Source organism: Psammomys obesus, unplaced genomic scaffold (assembly GCF_907164565.1).
Source record: "Psammomys obesus unplaced genomic scaffold, mPsaObe1.curated_primary_1811, whole genome shotgun sequence".
In the NCBI taxonomy this organism is placed as follows: domain Eukaryota; kingdom Metazoa; phylum Chordata; class Mammalia; order Rodentia; family Muridae; genus Psammomys; species Psammomys obesus.
The window spans coordinates 1765489-1782311 of NW_026594377.1; the positions used below are offsets into that span (position 1 = coordinate 1765489).

Consider the following 16823-nt stretch of genomic DNA (forward strand, 5'->3'; position numbering starts at 1 on the left):
CTGAGCATTTTGCCATATTCCAGCTATTTGTCTTACTGCCTCCTGGCCCCTGCCTTGATAAATTCCATTTACTAGAAAGGAATTTCATGAGGAGAGAGGCCAAATCTTCACCTCTGAACCCCCGTGCCTCAGTGGAGCTTAGCCCCTAAAGGCCTTCGGTAAAGGCTGAACAGGTGCTGCGGAAGTCTCACTGCAGGGGTCTGTGTTGCCTTTCCTTGCAGTAGGAGCACCATTCGGAAGTGTGATGTATGGATTTGTGGGCAAGTCCTCACCATTCCTCATCTTGGCCTTCCTGGCACTTCTGGATGGAGGTAGGTCAATGCTGGTGCTTCCAGAAAGATAATAGCTCAGCTCAGATTGTAAGTACATTATACTATGGTGTCTGTCTTGACATGTTTGGATGGGGCAAAGATTGCCCCTTTCAAGTAAAAAAGGAAAAAAAAAACTGAGGGACTCAAGGCAGTAGCTACGTAGCCATTAGAGCCCCAGATAATCAGTGAATAAACAGCTCTCTCCATGCCTCCCTTTTTTCTCAGCTCTCCAGCTTTGCATCCTGTGGCCTTCCAAAGTGTCTCCTGAGGTAAGTGGGCATGAAGCTCCATCACCCAGGGATAAATAGCATGGCTGAGTACAAGAGAAATGGGAAGTAAGGAAAAGTGCACCCAGATTTGGATTCCAGGCAGGCCTACACTTAGGGTAGCAAAGGAGTCTGGCTTGATATTAGATAAAGATGGAAGTGAGGCTATGGAAAGAATCAAGTGTTTTCTAAGGAATGAAAAAGGTGACAGAGACCTCCAGACAGCCTTTTCCGAGAGCATCCTCAGTTGACCATCATTGTCATAATTAAGAAACACCAGAGTTGATGCTTATTTGACCCCAAGCCAAATATGGCTCTGAGAAACCCAGACCAAGTTGTATTAGGAGGACAGTGGACACAGCATAGGGTGAGGAGTTGCCCAGGCTGTGAGCACTGATCGAGAAGGTCCTAGGGTGCAAGCATTTTTCCTGTGCAGAAGCAGTGGTGTCAGCTGGAGAAAGAACGAATGTGTCCTACAGTATTGGGTCGGTTCCTCAGTATAGGGGAACTGCCTGAAGTCAAAGAAGGGATGGAACAACAGAAGAAGAGAAGTACTGGACACCATTGGGAGGGCAAGGATGTGTTTGAGCTGGAGAAGAACAAGGCAGTGAGATCCTCTACAAAGCTTGATAGAAAGAACATACTGCAGATGATGGTACTGGGTCTGAGTGTCAGTGGGAAGACTACAAAGAAGTTTTCCTTGACTGTAGGAAGAAAATTGCAGAGAACAAAACTAGAGCAGTGAAGAAAGTCATGCAGAGACTGTCTTCACTTCACTAACTGTTTGGCTCTAAGAATGATCAGTAAAGTAAGGAAAAAGAAATTATTTTTTCAAGGACTAGGAAACTGACCAAACCAGAGCCAGAGACCCAGTCTCATGTAGCCCAGGCTGTCCTGTAGCCCACTATGCAGCAGAGGATGAGCCTGACCTCCTGGCCTTCCATCTCCTGAGCTCTAGGGCCAGAACAATGCCTGATTCTGAAATTTTCCCTTTTAACCCAAGGACAAAGACCTCAAGGAAAACAAAAAGGTCCCCAGAAGATGAAATTTAAAAATCCTGCAATTCATTAGAAACAGAAAGATGGATCAATGGAATTGAATAGAAGACCTAGAAATAAACCCACATACCTACAGATATTTGACTTTTGGCAATGAAGCCAAAACCATACAATGGCAAATAGCATCTTCAACAAATGGTGCTGGTCTAACCGGATATCTACATGTAGTAAAATGCAAATAGATCCATGTTTATCACGCTGCACAAAACTAAAGTCCAAGTGGATCAAAGACTTCAACATAAAACCACATACCCTAAACCTGTTAGAAGAGAAAGTGGGGAAGAGCCTTGAACTCATTGGCACAGGAGACAACTTCCTGAACAGAACACCAACAGCATAGGCTCTAAGATCAACAATCAATAAATGGGACCTCATGAAACTGAAAAGCTTCTGTAAAGCAAAGGACACTGTCATCAGAACAAAACGACAGCCTACAGATTGGGAAAGAATCTTCACCAACCCTATATCTGATAGAGGGCTAATATTCAGAATATATAAAGAACTCAAGAAGTTAAAAAGTAACAAATCAAGTAACCCAATTAAAAAATGGAGTACAGAGCTAAACAGAGAATTCTCTCTTGAGGAATATCAAATTGCAGAGAAACAAAGAAATGTTCAACATCCTTAGTCATCAGGGAAATGCAAGTCAAAATGACCCTGAGATTTCACCTTACACCCATCAGAATGGCTAAGATCAAAAACTCAAGTGAGAACACATGCTAGAGAGGATATGGACAGCCACTTTGGAAATCAATCTGGTGCTTTTTCAGAAAATTAGGAATAGTGCTACCTCAAGATCCAGTGATACCACTCCTACGCATATATCCAAAGTATGCTCAGCTATACAACAGGACATTTGTTCAACCATGTTTGCTGATTCGTAATAGCCAGAAGCTGGAAACAAACTAGATATCCCTCAAAAAATAGAAATGGATACAGAAATTGTGGTACATTTACACAATGGACTACTACTCAGTTATTAAAAACAAGGAAATTATGAAATTTGCAGGCAAATGGTGGGAACTAGAAAAGATCATCTTGAGTGAGGTATCCCAGAAGCAGACAGACTCACATGGTATATACTCACTTATAAGTGGATATTAGCCATATAATAGAGGATAAACGTACTAAAATCTATACTCCTAAAGAAGCTAAACAACAAGGAAGACCCTAGGGAAGATAATCAGTCTTCATTCAGAAGGACAAATGTGATAGACATCAGAAGCAGGAGAAGACAGGGAACAGGACAGGCGCCTACCACAGTGGACATCTGAAAGACTCTACTGATGGAGGTATTGAAGCAGAGGCTGAAACTCATAGCCAAACTTTGGGCAGAGGGCATGGAATTTTATGAAAGAAGGGGAAGATAGAAAGACCTGGAGGGGACAGGGGCTCCAAAAGAAGACCAACAGAACCAAAAAACTGAGTGTTGGGAGCCCTGCAGAGACTGATACCCCAACCAGGGACAGTGCATGGAAAGGACCTAACATTCAAGCTCAGATGTAGCCCATAGACTCAGTCTCCCTAGTAAGGGGAGCAGGGGCTTTCTCTGGCATGAATTCAGTGACAGGTTCTCTGATCACCTCCCCCTGGGGGGTGTAGCCTTGCCAGGTCACAGAGGAAGACAATGCAACAAGTCCTGATGAGACCAGATAGGTTAGGGTCAAATAGAAGGGGAAGAGGTCCTCCCCCATCAGTGGACTAGGGGAGGGACATAAGCGGAAAAGAGGGAGGGAGAGTGGGATTGGGAGGAGACAGGGAGGGGGCCAGAGCCTAGATACAAATTGAATAAATTGTAATAATTGATAATAAAAAATAATTTAAAATAGAAAAAAATCCCAGAATTATGAAAGTTAGAAGGGCTGAAATAAGAATTATAGACAAAAATGAGAGCAATTCCCCTAAACAACCAAAAACAATGCAAAGGGCCAGAAAACAAGTGTACTTCAATGGCTCTTTTTCCAGGGTGATAATGGAGAGTTGCATCCTAACAACTGAATAACTGTGGTAGGTCACAGCTGTAATCTCAACACTAAAAAAGCTGGGGCAGGAGCATCATGGGTTTGAGGTTAGTTTGGGCTACACAGTGAAACTGCCCAACAAAACAAAGGTGTTTATGGCAGAAATATACTGAGGAATGAATGCTGGTTTAAAAAAAAAAAAGCTTTCTATCCATGGGCAAAATGGTTAAGTAACTTTTAGTGTATCAGCCTCAGGGCTATGATAGTCAATTTAAATACTAGTTATGAAATGTTTTAGCAAATACAGGAAAACTTTAGCCAGTGTGAGGGAGAAGAAAGTCATCCATATATGTGCACATGGCCATGTGACAATAGCTATGTAGTATAAATGAAAATGAATTACCCAAGTAAACTTACAAGAATGAAAGAAAACACGAGGAAGAAACAAAGAAAACGTTATGAAGAAAAAAATGCAGCAAGCAGAAGGAAAAACGAGAACATGTGTAGGGTGGGGAAGTTTGATCACCTTGACTTAGTAGGTCAAGGTGTTTGAAAAGTAATTGTAATCATATAAAAGTTGTTGGCTTAGGAGCTCTGTCTAGTGCACCATCTCTGGCTTGTCTTACAAATTCCAGGAAATGACTGTTTTTAGCTTCATTTTACAGATACAGAGCGCTCCTGAAAGAATTTGACACTGCCATACCTGCTGCTCTGGGAGTGCCATTTCCCCTCAGTAACAGACGCCTCTTGCGGTCTGCTGCTAAGGTGTCTAGGAGCAGGAGTAATCACCCAGTCCAAACTCCTCAGAGAAAAGCACCAAAAGCATGCTTGCAGGCCTGGAGGGTGCTGGGTCCTGCACCATTTGGGTACCTACCTGCCCAGGCCTGGGAATACTCATGCAGACAGTCCTACCTCTGTTTAACTGAGCATCTTTGTAGCAGTCCTGATGGATACTCAACAGGGACTAGCTTGGGACAATAGGAAAGTAGAGTATGCACAAATAATTTTTAAAACTTGAAAGCTGGATGTGGCTCAGTTGGTGGAATGCTTGGTTAGCAAGCATGAGGCCTGAGATCAGGCTCCTGGTCTTCTTCCACTGTGCCCACTGGCTGTCTCCATGATAGAGATAATAGTATACACATGGTAGTTGGCACCAGTGCCTCCACTCTCAGCTCACTCCACAGCATTTGCAGTTGGTTTCCACACTCCGTATCTCCTCTGTATAATTTTTTTGAGAAATTCTAAAATTGCATTTACTCATTTGTACAACCCTATAATGTGTATAATCTGTATGCCTATACCTCCCCCATACACATGCTCAGGCATGTGCCCATGTACAAACACACAGGCAACTACTAGGGAGCATTTTAGATTTTTGCAGTTCCTATTAGACTTATGGCCTGTGGCCTACATGCTTGGAAATTACTTGCATTCATTTTTTTTTAATTTCATCTTTACTGTGACTATTATGTGCAATGCATTTAAAATCTAGTTATGCTCATTTGTTGACCTTGATGTTAGTTTTAGTATTTTTTCCTCCATTCTTTCTTAGTGCACTAGTGTATTGGGCTGCAAATACAGACTTGTGACTTAACCCCTATCCCTAGAGACTGGTCAGCATTGGCTCCTGTGATACCTCTCTTCCTGGTCTGTGATTGGCCACCTTGTCCCAATGGTCTCCCACCTGTTGCCTTCCTGTCCCAGTTTTTTTTTTTTTCTTTCTGTTGCTGTGATAAAATACATTGACAACCAAAAAACTAGGGGAGAAAGGGTTTATTGACTTACAGTTTCAGGTTATAGTCCACCATGGTGAGGAAGCCCAGGCAGGGACTTGGAGCAGATAGTCACATCACTTCCACTGTCAAGAGCAGAGAGAATAAACACACCCATGCCAACTTCTCTGCTTTGTGATTCAGGAATCAAAACCAGGGGATGGTGCCACCAACTTACAGGCTGGGGCTTCCCTTCCATTAGGGCAAGCAAGACACTCCCCACAGATGTGCCTACAAGCTCACCTACCCGGGCAATCCATCACTGAGAGTCTCTTCTAGAGGTAGGGTGCCAACTACCATGTCATGGAAACAGCCAGCGGGCACACTGCAGTGGAAGACCAGCAGCTCTTCCAGATTGTGGCAAAGTAACAGCTGTGACTGGTCATCACACTTTCCTTGATGGGTGTGGCACTTCCACACCCACCTTGAGGTTTAAGCACTCTGCCTCTTGTCAAATGCTGACCGTGGGACAGCTGATGTTTCCAGAGAGATGCAGTGGGAAGGCCTGGACAGCTCCTCACAGTCCTGGCTTTGCTTCCATTCACTGGAGGTGGGACTCAGATCCAATACATGGTATGCTGCTCTGATTGCCTCAGGACTTGTGCACAAGTTGGGCCCTGTCCCCAGCTGTGACACCGGACAGGTCACTTCCTTTCCCTAGACCTAAGTTTCCTGGTCTCTACAGCAAAGGAGCCAATGATGTCTAAAGTCCGATCTCAGATCTTGTGAAACAGGCTTCATGTTAATTGTTTCCTCAGAGTGCCATGGGGACTCCACTCCTGACACTTCTCCAAGACCCTTACATCCTGGTCGCAGCAGGTAAGCTGGCCATGACCCCCTCTCCCATAGCAAGAGTGTGGCTTAAGACAGCCACATTGGCTCACACAACTGTCTCTCAGGTTCCATCTGTCTGGCCAACATGGGCGTTGCCATACTAGAGCCCACGCTGCCCATCTGGATGATGCAGACCATGTGTTCCCCTGAGTGGCAGCTAGGTAAGTGACATGAGTCCCCACCAAGCTCAGGCCCCAGGCAGGTGCTGTGAGCCTCTTTGAAGGTAATCAGCAGCCATCAAGTCCAGGTCAGCAGCTGCTCAGAAGGACAATACACGGCCTCCATAGCCTCATCATAGACTCATCCGCATGACGGAGACCAAATGCACGGGTGGAGAATCACCTTGTAAAAGATGGTGGGCAATGGAGAGGCCATAGGGCTAGTACTATGGTAAAACCGTTTGGTATTTCCACAACTGGTGATACAAGTTTCTTCAAACAACATATTTCTGTATTACTTTTCTCATTGTTGTGACAGAATATTTAACAAAGCAACATAAGCAAAGGAAGTATTTCTTTTAGCTCATGGCTCGAGAGGACATCGTCTCTCTTGGTGGGGAAGGCTTGCGGAACTAAATACCACTGGAGTCTAAGTTCTGGAGGGACGGTGAAGCCGGGGGCCGGGGCGCCCGCGCTCATCTTCCATTCTCCTTTTAAATCCTTTTGATTTTGTCTAAGGCCTCAGCCAAGGGACGGTGCTGCCCACTCAGTGTGGGCCTTCTCTCTTCATTTAACTTCTCTTCAACTGCCCTCACAGACGGCCCTCAGGTGTGTCTCCTAAGTGACTCTCCATGCAATCACTGGTCAGATGAACTAAGCATCACACTTAAGGAACGATAGTCTCTTATTTATATAAAATGAGAAAAGAAAATTTTGTTTTGTTGTTCCAGGCAGCGAGAGATGGGTGTGGGAATATCGGCTCCACTACAGGCAGCTGTGCACATGCTCTTTGCTCTTTTTTTGTTTTTGACCATTTCTGGGGATAAGTCACAGGGGCCTCATGCAAACTGGGCAAACATTCTAGCACTGAGCTGACGCTCCAGCCTTATTCTCTTACTTAGTAAGGCCTGAGATATAAGCCTCAGCCTTTGTGCCCATGCAAGTTTCCCCAAGACTCTGTGCTTCATCATTTTAAAGTAATTTGGTTTCATAATTGAGTACCACTTGACTGCGGTCTAAAATGAACACGGAAGTGTTACCTACTTCAGAGCACTATGGCAGGAATGAATGGCCTACGGTGTGCTCTGTGCCTGTACACTGTGCAGGGTAAGAACGAACCACGCTGCCACTACACCTCCTTTTGTTGCCTTATAGACTTTATAAAGAGTGCTGCTCAGCCTCCATCCAGGTCCAGAGTAGAGGCCTCCTGCCTCTTCTGCTCCGTGGAGGCTGGGGGCCTCCAGAAGTGAGTTGGAGTGAGCTTAGAGAGAAGGCCTGGGCCTCTTCCAAGAAACCTGAGGACAAGGGGGCAGGAGAGGCTACGTGCAAACAGGAGAGGCAAGTGGTGCCAGAGGGGAAGCTGATAAGAACTGGATATAGCTCAATGTACCATACAAAAACCAGAATCTAATTTTAAGGGACCAATTCTAAGCAGGGCTCCAGCTGTACACTTAACTTCAAATTGAATTTCTTGAGCTGTAACTGCCTCCGACCAAGGCAATTAATTGAGTTAGGCAGCGCTCAGTGCAGATAACGTCTCTTCTGAGGAGGCCCCTCTGGCTCCTGGTACCAGTGACTACACGCTAGCCCGGAGCAGCCCTCCCCCAGCAATCCAGACAGCAGCCTCACTTACCAGTTGCACATCACCTGGCTGCCATGTCCTAGCATCCTCTACAGTTTCCTGAATGCTGTTTGCACTATGAACTCTGCATATTCTAATATAATTCTTCAATGATGATGCCATTCTGTCTGGAGAATGTGTGACAGAGGTCGAATCTACCTCCCTCCCTCCCTCCTTTCCTTCCTTCCTTCCTTTCCTTCCTTCTTTCCCTCCCTTCCTCCCTCCCTCCTTCCTTCCCTCCCTCCCTTTCTAATTTACTTTTTGTTCAGTACATCCCAAGTGCAGTTTCCCCTTCGTCCACTCCTCCCAGGTACCCCCTCTCATACCTCTCCCTCTCCCACATCCACTCCTCCTCCACTTCCCTTCAGAAAAGAGCAGGCCTCCCAGGGATGTCCACTGAACCCTGCATAACAAGTTACAGGAAGACACATGCCCTTCCCACCCCCCTTATCAAGACAGGGTGAGGCAACCTGCTAGAAGGAAAGGGGTCCCAAGAGCAGAAGAAACAGACACGCCCACTCCTGGTTGTGGCAGCTTTATTCAAAGAGGCAGAGGCAGGTGTATCATGAATTCAAGTCCAGCCTGGGCTACACTTTTTTCTTTTTTAATCTTGTTTTTGTTTTGAATCTGGGTTTCACATAGCCTGATCTGGCCTTGGCCTGGATATGTAGGTATGCCTAGTCTTGAACTCCTCATCCTCTTGCTTCCATTTCTTAAGTGCTAGAACCGTGGGCTTCAAGGCATGTGCCCCCACACTTCATGGGACAAGTGATGTTTCTAATGAATTTCCAGGGGACACCTGACACCAATCACCCTCAGAAAAACACTGCCCATAAAGAACACTTCTCCAGGTTGCAGGAAAGAGCACAGGTGAAAAACCAAACCAAACCACCACCACCACTAAAACTGTTGAGAGTGATGTGTGGTCTGAATTAATTCAGACATGGCCAACGGGCCCTGGGTACTGCTAGCAAATGCAGAAAGCAGCGCTGGCTTTGGGAACAGGTGCACCCTGATTTATGCTCAGCCATTTACTGGCTATCCTGTTAGAAAGCCCTACTTTTTTATTTGCTTACATTCATTTGTTTAGACAAGATCCACATTGCATAGCGTAGACTGGTCTTGGCTTCCCAATCCTTTTGTCTCAGCTTCCTTGGTGCTGGGAATATAGGTGTGCACACCCGGCTTTCGCTTTTCACTTGTTAAACTGAAGATGCTCTTCAGAGTCGTTTTCATCTTTGTACTTACTTCTGGGAGGTTAGTGCAGCGTGTGGACTATAGGATTTATTAAGCTGGTAGTTCATTGGGCTTGACAGTCCTGACGATGTAAGGCTATGTATGAAACACCTTTGAAGAAAAGAAAGGCTGTGAACAGTAGCCTAGAATGCTGAGTACTGCTGAAACACCAGCTAGGGTCAGGTGCTATGGCGCAAGTGCATGTTTGAGGAAAGCAGCATTTAGGACATTTCACACAATTTACAAGGATGTCAAGGAGACAGGTAGCCAGGCCAGTGAGCTTCCTCTGTCTGTATATCATCCAAACCATTCAGTAGTTATTACGTCTGAACTTTCAAAGGCAGTTACACACAAATGAACAGGAGGCCACCCTGCACAGATCAAGTAGGCAAACACAGGAGGGCATGCTTCACTTCTGCTGCATAGGAGACAATATTAAAAGCAAACAAGCCAGGCATTGGCTGGCTGTTTGCATCGGGCTTAGGATCAGAGTAATAACACTTTTTATTGGGTTACATTGTTTCCTCGAGGTTCCAGGTGGTACAGGGAAGGGCTGGTGAGAGCAAAGAGACTCGCACTGTTGGTCCCAAGCAGGCCCTCAGGACACAGCCAGCCACAAGCCACTCTGGAGGCCTTGTGTAGGGGAAGTACCTGGCCTTGGCGGGAGATGCCTGGGTCCAGGTAATAACCAGCGTGAGGGTCCCAGGTCACTTCCTCTGTGCCAAGCCCATGTAAAACGCTCAGAGTGCAGGATGTTCCTGTTGTTTATGTTTTACTTTTGTTTCCTACAAACATCTTTAATTTTAATACTTTCATAAGTACAATGCATTGTTATATAGCTATCTCCCTCCCTCTCCAACTCTTCCTGTGTTGTTCTGTCCTCACTTGATGGCCTTGTCTACTTACTATTGTGTGCGGACATGCATGTGAGTGTGTGTGTCTGTCTGTCCTACTGAATCCAATAGTGTCCACATGCTCATGGGTGTAGGGCTGACTACTTGGGCACAAACAACTTTTCTCCCGCCTGAAGAAAACTGATTCTCCTTCCTTCTGATGCTGCAGCTCTTCAGCAGGGGTGGAGCCTGTGAGCCACTCCCATGCGTGCTGGAATGCTGACTGCTGGGGTCTTGTGCAGACAACCCTGTCACTTCGATTTCACGGCTGCAGCTTCCCGCACGCCCGGAGCACACTTTAGCAAGGCTTCTTGTCCCTTACAGTCTTCCACAGTGCCCTGAGCTTTGGCTGTAGGGTTGTGTCACTCTGTCCAGGTGGGGATAGGTGCTGCGAGGTCACTCATTCTCTGTGCTTTAATCAGTTGTGTTTCTTCGTAATCGCCTCCACTTGCTACAAAAAGAAGCTTTTGTAATGGTGGCTGAGGAGCCGGTGCTGTATTTTCTTGGTGACTCACAACCATCTTGTCCCTGCGTTAGTCGATTTTACTTTTATAACAGAATACCTGAGGTGGGCTGACTTTATAAACAGGCAGTTTTGGAGATAAATGGTCCAAATAATATAGTGCTAATTCCAGCAAGGAACCTGTGGCTGGTGGCAGCATGTAGGATTCAGGGTTCAGTCCCATCCTTATAGTAACTCACTGTCAGAATAGCCTAGGGGCCCATGGGAACCATCTTAGTAAGTTCCCAGGCAAACCCCTCTGATGGTCAAAGGACCTCCCCCTCCTCCAGCAGGGCCTCCCACAGCCCAGGCTGGCTTCAAATTCACTGTGTAGCTGAGGTTGAGAGTGAACTTCTGATCATGCTGCTGCTGCCTTCAGAGTGCTGGGAGTGCAGGCATGCGTGACCACGCCCAGACTATACATCGCTGGGATAGAACCCAGGGCCTCTTGGGCATCTGTACCATAGGCCTTTCTCTTAAAGGTCTCTTCTCCACCCACAGCATCATGCTGGGGACCAAGCCCCCAGCACATGAATCTTTGGGGGTGGGGGTCACAGCCAAAACATTTACAAACCTTTTTTAAAAACTTTTTTTTTTTTTTTTTTTTTTAACCTGGCCTAGTATGCCATGGCTTTGCAAATCCTGGCCTCTGTGAGACGCTCTGACCTTGGCACAGATCAGCACACCTTTATTCTCTTGGCTGCCCATCTTGCCCTTGCCAAAACACCGGATACTCCCGAGAGCAGCGTTCTTCTGCAGCCCTGTTGGCAGCGCCTCCTCTAGGCCTTGCTCGCTTTCGCTTCTTCCGGTCCCTTCCCTCTCCTTCACAGACCCCGCATCCTTCCAAGTCCACGCAGTTGGATTTCACTGCCTCATCTCTTCAGCCACCCGGTGACCTCTTTGTTACTTGTGCTTTCCAATGCTATTCCTGTCCTGACTTTAGTGATCTTACTGTCCCATGGAGGAGGCTAAACGCACGTAAGCCTCCCACTCTCTCAGCGTGCTCCCACGCACTGATCGTCTCTCCTCAGTTTAACCGCTGAATCCTACCTATGGCCTTGCCACTAACATCACCGCTAATCCTGTCACTTCTGGACTCTCAGTTCCAGGCAGGCTAGTTTGCATCATTATTCATTTCCAAGAACCCCTTAAAAAAATCTTATCTTGGATTTTAGAGTCTAGCACTTACGCCACTTCCTTTGAAAGCCTGCTTTGCTTCTGGGATTCTCTTCCGGCAAACTCCTAGCCCGCGTTAGACCTTCTAGTCCTGGCTGTGGCAGGAATGGTAGCAGTATAACACATGCCCAGGGTATTTTTGCTCGTCTTCTTACTTTTCTGCAGTGCTGGGAATTGAACTCAGGACCTTACGAATGCTAAGCAAGTACTCTACCATTGAGACCATCTCTATTTTCTTTATTTTTTTCAGTAGTAGAGACCTAAGATTTCACATGTGCTAGATAAACACCCTGCCAAGGAGCTAAATTTTCAGCCTTTTACATTTTATTTTGAGATAGGTACTAACTTTCCCAGGCTGGCTTTGAACTTGCAATCTGCCTGCCTCTGCTTCCTGAGTAGCTGGAATTACAAGCATATGCTACCATGCTCAGCTCTCACATGATATTTACAGCCGCAAATCTGAAGTAGTTTTTCTGCTAATGGTCCTTTTATATACCACTACTTATATACTCCCTTTCACGTCTAAAATGACTTTTGCTTTTCTACTTCTCTAGACAGACTTCTGTATACCCCATATTTTCACCTTCACATCCTCAGCTACTGACTTTTCCGAGAAGGGAAGGCAATTTTCCTATGTTTCTGTCCCCATTTGACCACTTTCCTGCATTGCTGCTCGTAGATGCTGCCTTCTGAGAAAGGCTGAAGCATTCCTGTGCCTTTCTTTGCCTTCTTACCTGCATCCTTCACTTCATCAGCTACTTTACTACCTTTCAAAGATAAGAATCCCATCCTTGGGTTGGAAAGATGGCTCAGTGGTTAAGAGTACTTCCTGCTTTTCCAGAGGACCACCGTCCCATCACCAACACACAGTGTCTCACGATCGTCTGTAACTCCGGTTCCAGGGGACCTGATGCCCTCTTATGGCCTTTGCTGGCACTTCATGGACATGGTGAATGGATAAGCAGGCACACACTGATACACAGAACTAGAAATAAATATAAATTTTAACCTGAGTGTGGTGGCACACACCTTTGATGCCGGTACTGAGCAGAGGCAGGCAGATCTAGCTTAGTCCGCATAGTGAGTTCCAGGACAATAGGACAATCAGGGTTATTTTAAATAAATAAATAAATAAACAAACAAATAAATAAATAAATAAATAAATAAATAAATAAATAAATAAAAGGAATCCTATGCTCTGGTATGCAGACTAGGATATCCATTTTTTATCTGAGCTTGCAGGTAATCCCAACCGTATGCAAGACTAATGCAAAAAGAGTGTGAGCTCTTTATAATTGTGAACATCTGTGCGTGGCAGGGCTATGTGCACGTGCACGCAGGTGCTTGCAGAGGCCAGAGCTGTCAACGTGGTTGTGAGGAAGAGAACTTTGATATTTTGCAAGAGCAGTAAGTGCTCCCCGTCACTGGGCTACCGCTTCAGTCCCCATTTCCACAGTTTTAAAAACCAAGTATAACCAGTATGTCCTGAGCATTTGTGCTTATGACCTCCCCTTAGAGCTCTGACCTCTTCACGTGCTTGTTTCAAGCTCTTCATGGCCTGACTTTTCCTTCCCACCCATCTTCCCCATCACCATCACAGGTTGATTGAAACAAAAGCCTTACTTCTCATGAAGTTCTAATTACTTCTCTCCTCTCACTCCCACTGTGACCCCACATGGCATGGGAGACAGTTCTATAACTCCACCTTAAAAATACCTTCAGTTTTGTTCACTCCTATCTGTTATGGCTTCCAAGCTGAGGCTCTGACTTCTCTCCTGTGCTTGCAACAGTTTCTGGCTTCACTCTTATCCTGCAAACCTGTTCTAAGAGACTTTAGAAAACACAGGTGGGCTGTGTCATTCATCTCCAAAGCTTCTCACGTCCTTTCTGCTCACGTGTTCTGTTCCTCAGGCATTCTTTCTGCATCCTGCTAAGTGCTTTCTTCTTTAAGTCTTAAAGCTGTGTTAGGTGCTGCACATATTTTGTTCTCTTCTCTCTCTCTCTCTCTCTTTTTGGTAAACAAGGTCTCAGCTTCTGCACTCTCCCTTCAGCCTTCCCCTGGCCTCTGAAATACACAGTAGTCTTTCTTCTAGTCACTCTGACATTTGGATACATGAAAGTTCTTTCACAGTTTTTCAAAATTATTTTCTTCACTAAATTGTTTAGCCTCTTCCTTCCTTCCTTCCTTCCTTCCTTCCTTCCTTCCTTCCTTCCTTCCTTCCTTTCTTTCTTTCTTTCTTTCTTTCTTTCTTTCTTTCTTTCTTCATTTATTCATTTAAGCCCTGGCTGTCCTAGAACTCACTTTGTAGACCAGGCTGGCCTCAGACTTACAGAGATCCTCCTGCCTTTGCCTCTCAAGTGCTGGGATTAAAGGCATGTGCCACCATGCGTGGCCTAGCACTTATTTTTATTATCTGTCTGAGATTGTGAGCTCCCTTTGAGTTATGATCATCTTTTGTGTTTATTTGCTTGTACCTGTTTTGTTTAAGATAGTGTCTTGGTATGTAGGTCTTGAATTTATAATCCTTTCCACTCAGCCTAGTAGAAAAGCCATGGGGGGGTCTCAAGAACTTGGCTTCACAGTCCAAAGAACTGCAAGGCAAAAAGGCTTATCTGCTAACTGTGCTGAACCAAGCAAGCACCTCCAACAGGGCTCCGTGCCTTACTCTGTCAGTTTAGAACTTGGCTGTGCTCTTACCAGCGGGCACTGGTGTAGTTGATAAGAATAATAAAACATTTTAGCATATATTTTTTTTAACTTTTTTAATTACACTTTATTCACTTTGTATCTCCCCATAAACTCCTCTCTCCTCCCCTCCTAATCCCACCTTCCTTCCCCCTTCTTCACGCATGCCCCTCCCCAAGTCTACTGATAGGGGAGGTCCCCCTCTCCTTCCTTCTGATCTTAGTCTATCAGATCTCATCAGGAGTGGCTGCATTGTCATCCTCTGTGGCCTGGTAAGGTTGCTCCCCCATAAGGGGGAGGTGATCAAAGAGCAGGCCAATCAGTTCATGTCAGAGGCAGTCCGTCTTCCCACTTGGACACTGAACTGCCCTGGGCTACATCTGTGCAGGGGTTCTAGCATTGAGCATATATTTTGATTTTGGAAAAAATGCAAAATTTTGCATTTTTTTCTATTTCTTTTTTACAATTTTCTATTAAAATAGTTCTTCCTTATCTTGTTTAACGCTTTGATAGAGAAGACAGTTACATTCTCCTTGTGCTTTCCACAGCCTCCCTAGTACCAGGATTACATACCTGCACTGTATTTGCTTCTATGTTTATTGTTTTTAAACTATTTTACTTTATGTATTTGAGTGTTTTGCCTATACATGTATATGTATATATATATGTTTTATGCATTACATGCATACCTGGTATCTGAGACACTGGAATTACAGACAGTTGTGAGCTACCATGTATATGCTGGGAATCAAACCTGGGTCTTCCGGAATAACAGCTTGTGTTCAGTCTCTCTAGCCCTTCTGTGTTTATCTTATTTACTGCTCACTTACTGGCCTTAAGAATACTCAGCATATGGTAAAAGCTCATTAGAAAGAAAGCAACAAAGAAGGAAAGAGATGGGAGAAGGAGGAAAGAAAAACCCAGAAATAACAAGTAAAATTTCCAAGGTCATATAGTTCACAAGTGGCCAAGCCACATACTGAACTCCAAATTATATGATCCAAAATCAATGTTCCAGATCATCTTACTTTGTTGTCACAAAGACATGTGGCCTGGACAGTATAGTGAAAGGCTTTCACAAACATTATCTAACTTACTCTTCACTGTTCCCTTGTTGTTTTTAACAAAATGTCAATCTTTGATTTTACCAATAAAGACTTAGATGCTTGGGTGAAAGCCTGCTAGCTCAGAGAGGCAGAGAAGGCACCTAGACCTTCCTCCCCAGAAGGACTCCTTTTCTCAAACAACCTTCTTCAAAATGAATGTCTTTCCCTTCTACTTGCTGTGTATCTCGCTATCTGTCCTCTTCACACTCTCTTACTTTCTATGTTTTTTTCTTAATGACCCTATGTTCACTTCCAGTCAACTGGCTGCTTACCTCATTTCTTGACTTAGGTTGACTTCATTTAATCTGATTTACAATATTCAAGCAGAAAGCTTGGATTAAAGGTGTATGGTAAAGTTGAGCAACACTACAACTAAAAACTTTTTTTTTCCAGTAAATAAAACAATCTCAGAGTTCACAATGTGATCAAATATCCTGCAACATTACCTGGCACAATATAGTAACAGCTTTGCTTCGTCCACATGTGGGAGCCAAAGTCCAGAAAGGCTTACCTACTTGGCGAGGGCCGTGGGCAAAGCAACAAGAGGACAGTCCATAAGCAAGTCAGGAATTTGAGTTTCCAGGAAGCCCGTACTCTGTGCTCGTAACCAAGTGAATCTTATATGTGCCAATGGCTTACTGAATCACTTTCCAGAAAGTTCACATGGGAGCTGGGAGCATATTAAATATATTGAGGCTAAAGAAAGCCTTGTTCCTGAGGAAAGCAGGGATGTGGGGTCCCGACACCCCTGCCTTTGAGTTGCACAGAGATCATCTCCAAAACGTACAACAAAGTAGTTTGGGGACCTGGACATATCAGGGGTACTTTGCTGAACTGTAGGAAATAAGGTGCTTTAGATTAAGTTGAGCTTGTTCTAATGTGAACTTCTCTCTCCTCCTACAGGTCTGGCTTTCTTGCCTGCCAGTGTGGCCTACCTCATTGGCACAAACCTTTTTGGTGTGTTGGCCAACAAAATGGGTCGGTATGTAGCCTGGGAAACTGGAAGAATGACAGAATCATCACCTACAGTGCCCTGGGAGCTTGTCCCTGTACTTGGGATAGTTTAGAACACAGTGATAAAAATTGCCATGTAGAGGGCTGATGGGTAGGTGAAGGACAGCATAGAAAATGGATTATCCTTAATGGGGCTTCTTTTGCAGAAACAGTGGTTACATAGAGATAGCCCTTCCTTTTCAGCTAAAGAGGTAAAGTCATCCAATAGCCAACAGAAATCAGGATAGCC

General features: G+C 45.0%; 1 protein-coding gene across 5 annotated transcripts in view; it reads left to right on the forward strand.

Annotated features, from left to right (window-relative positions):
• Nucleotides 1-16823, forward strand: part of Slc18a1 (solute carrier family 18 member A1) — a 46950-nt gene that overhangs the window by 24849 nt on the left and 5278 nt on the right. For 4 of the 5 annotated variants that reach the window (XM_055618764.1, XM_055618763.1, XM_055618762.1 and 1 more), the window contains 5 exons: nt 222-311; nt 537-580; nt 6127-6187; nt 6268-6363; nt 16484-16562. In XM_055618764.1, coding sequence (XP_055474739.1) covers nt 222-311; nt 537-580; nt 6127-6187; nt 6268-6363; nt 16484-16562 — 370 coding nt within the window. The remainder of the gene's footprint in view (nt 1-221; nt 312-536; nt 581-6126; nt 6188-6267; nt 6364-16483; nt 16563-16823) is intronic. The other variant, XM_055618766.1, reaches the window with a different exon arrangement.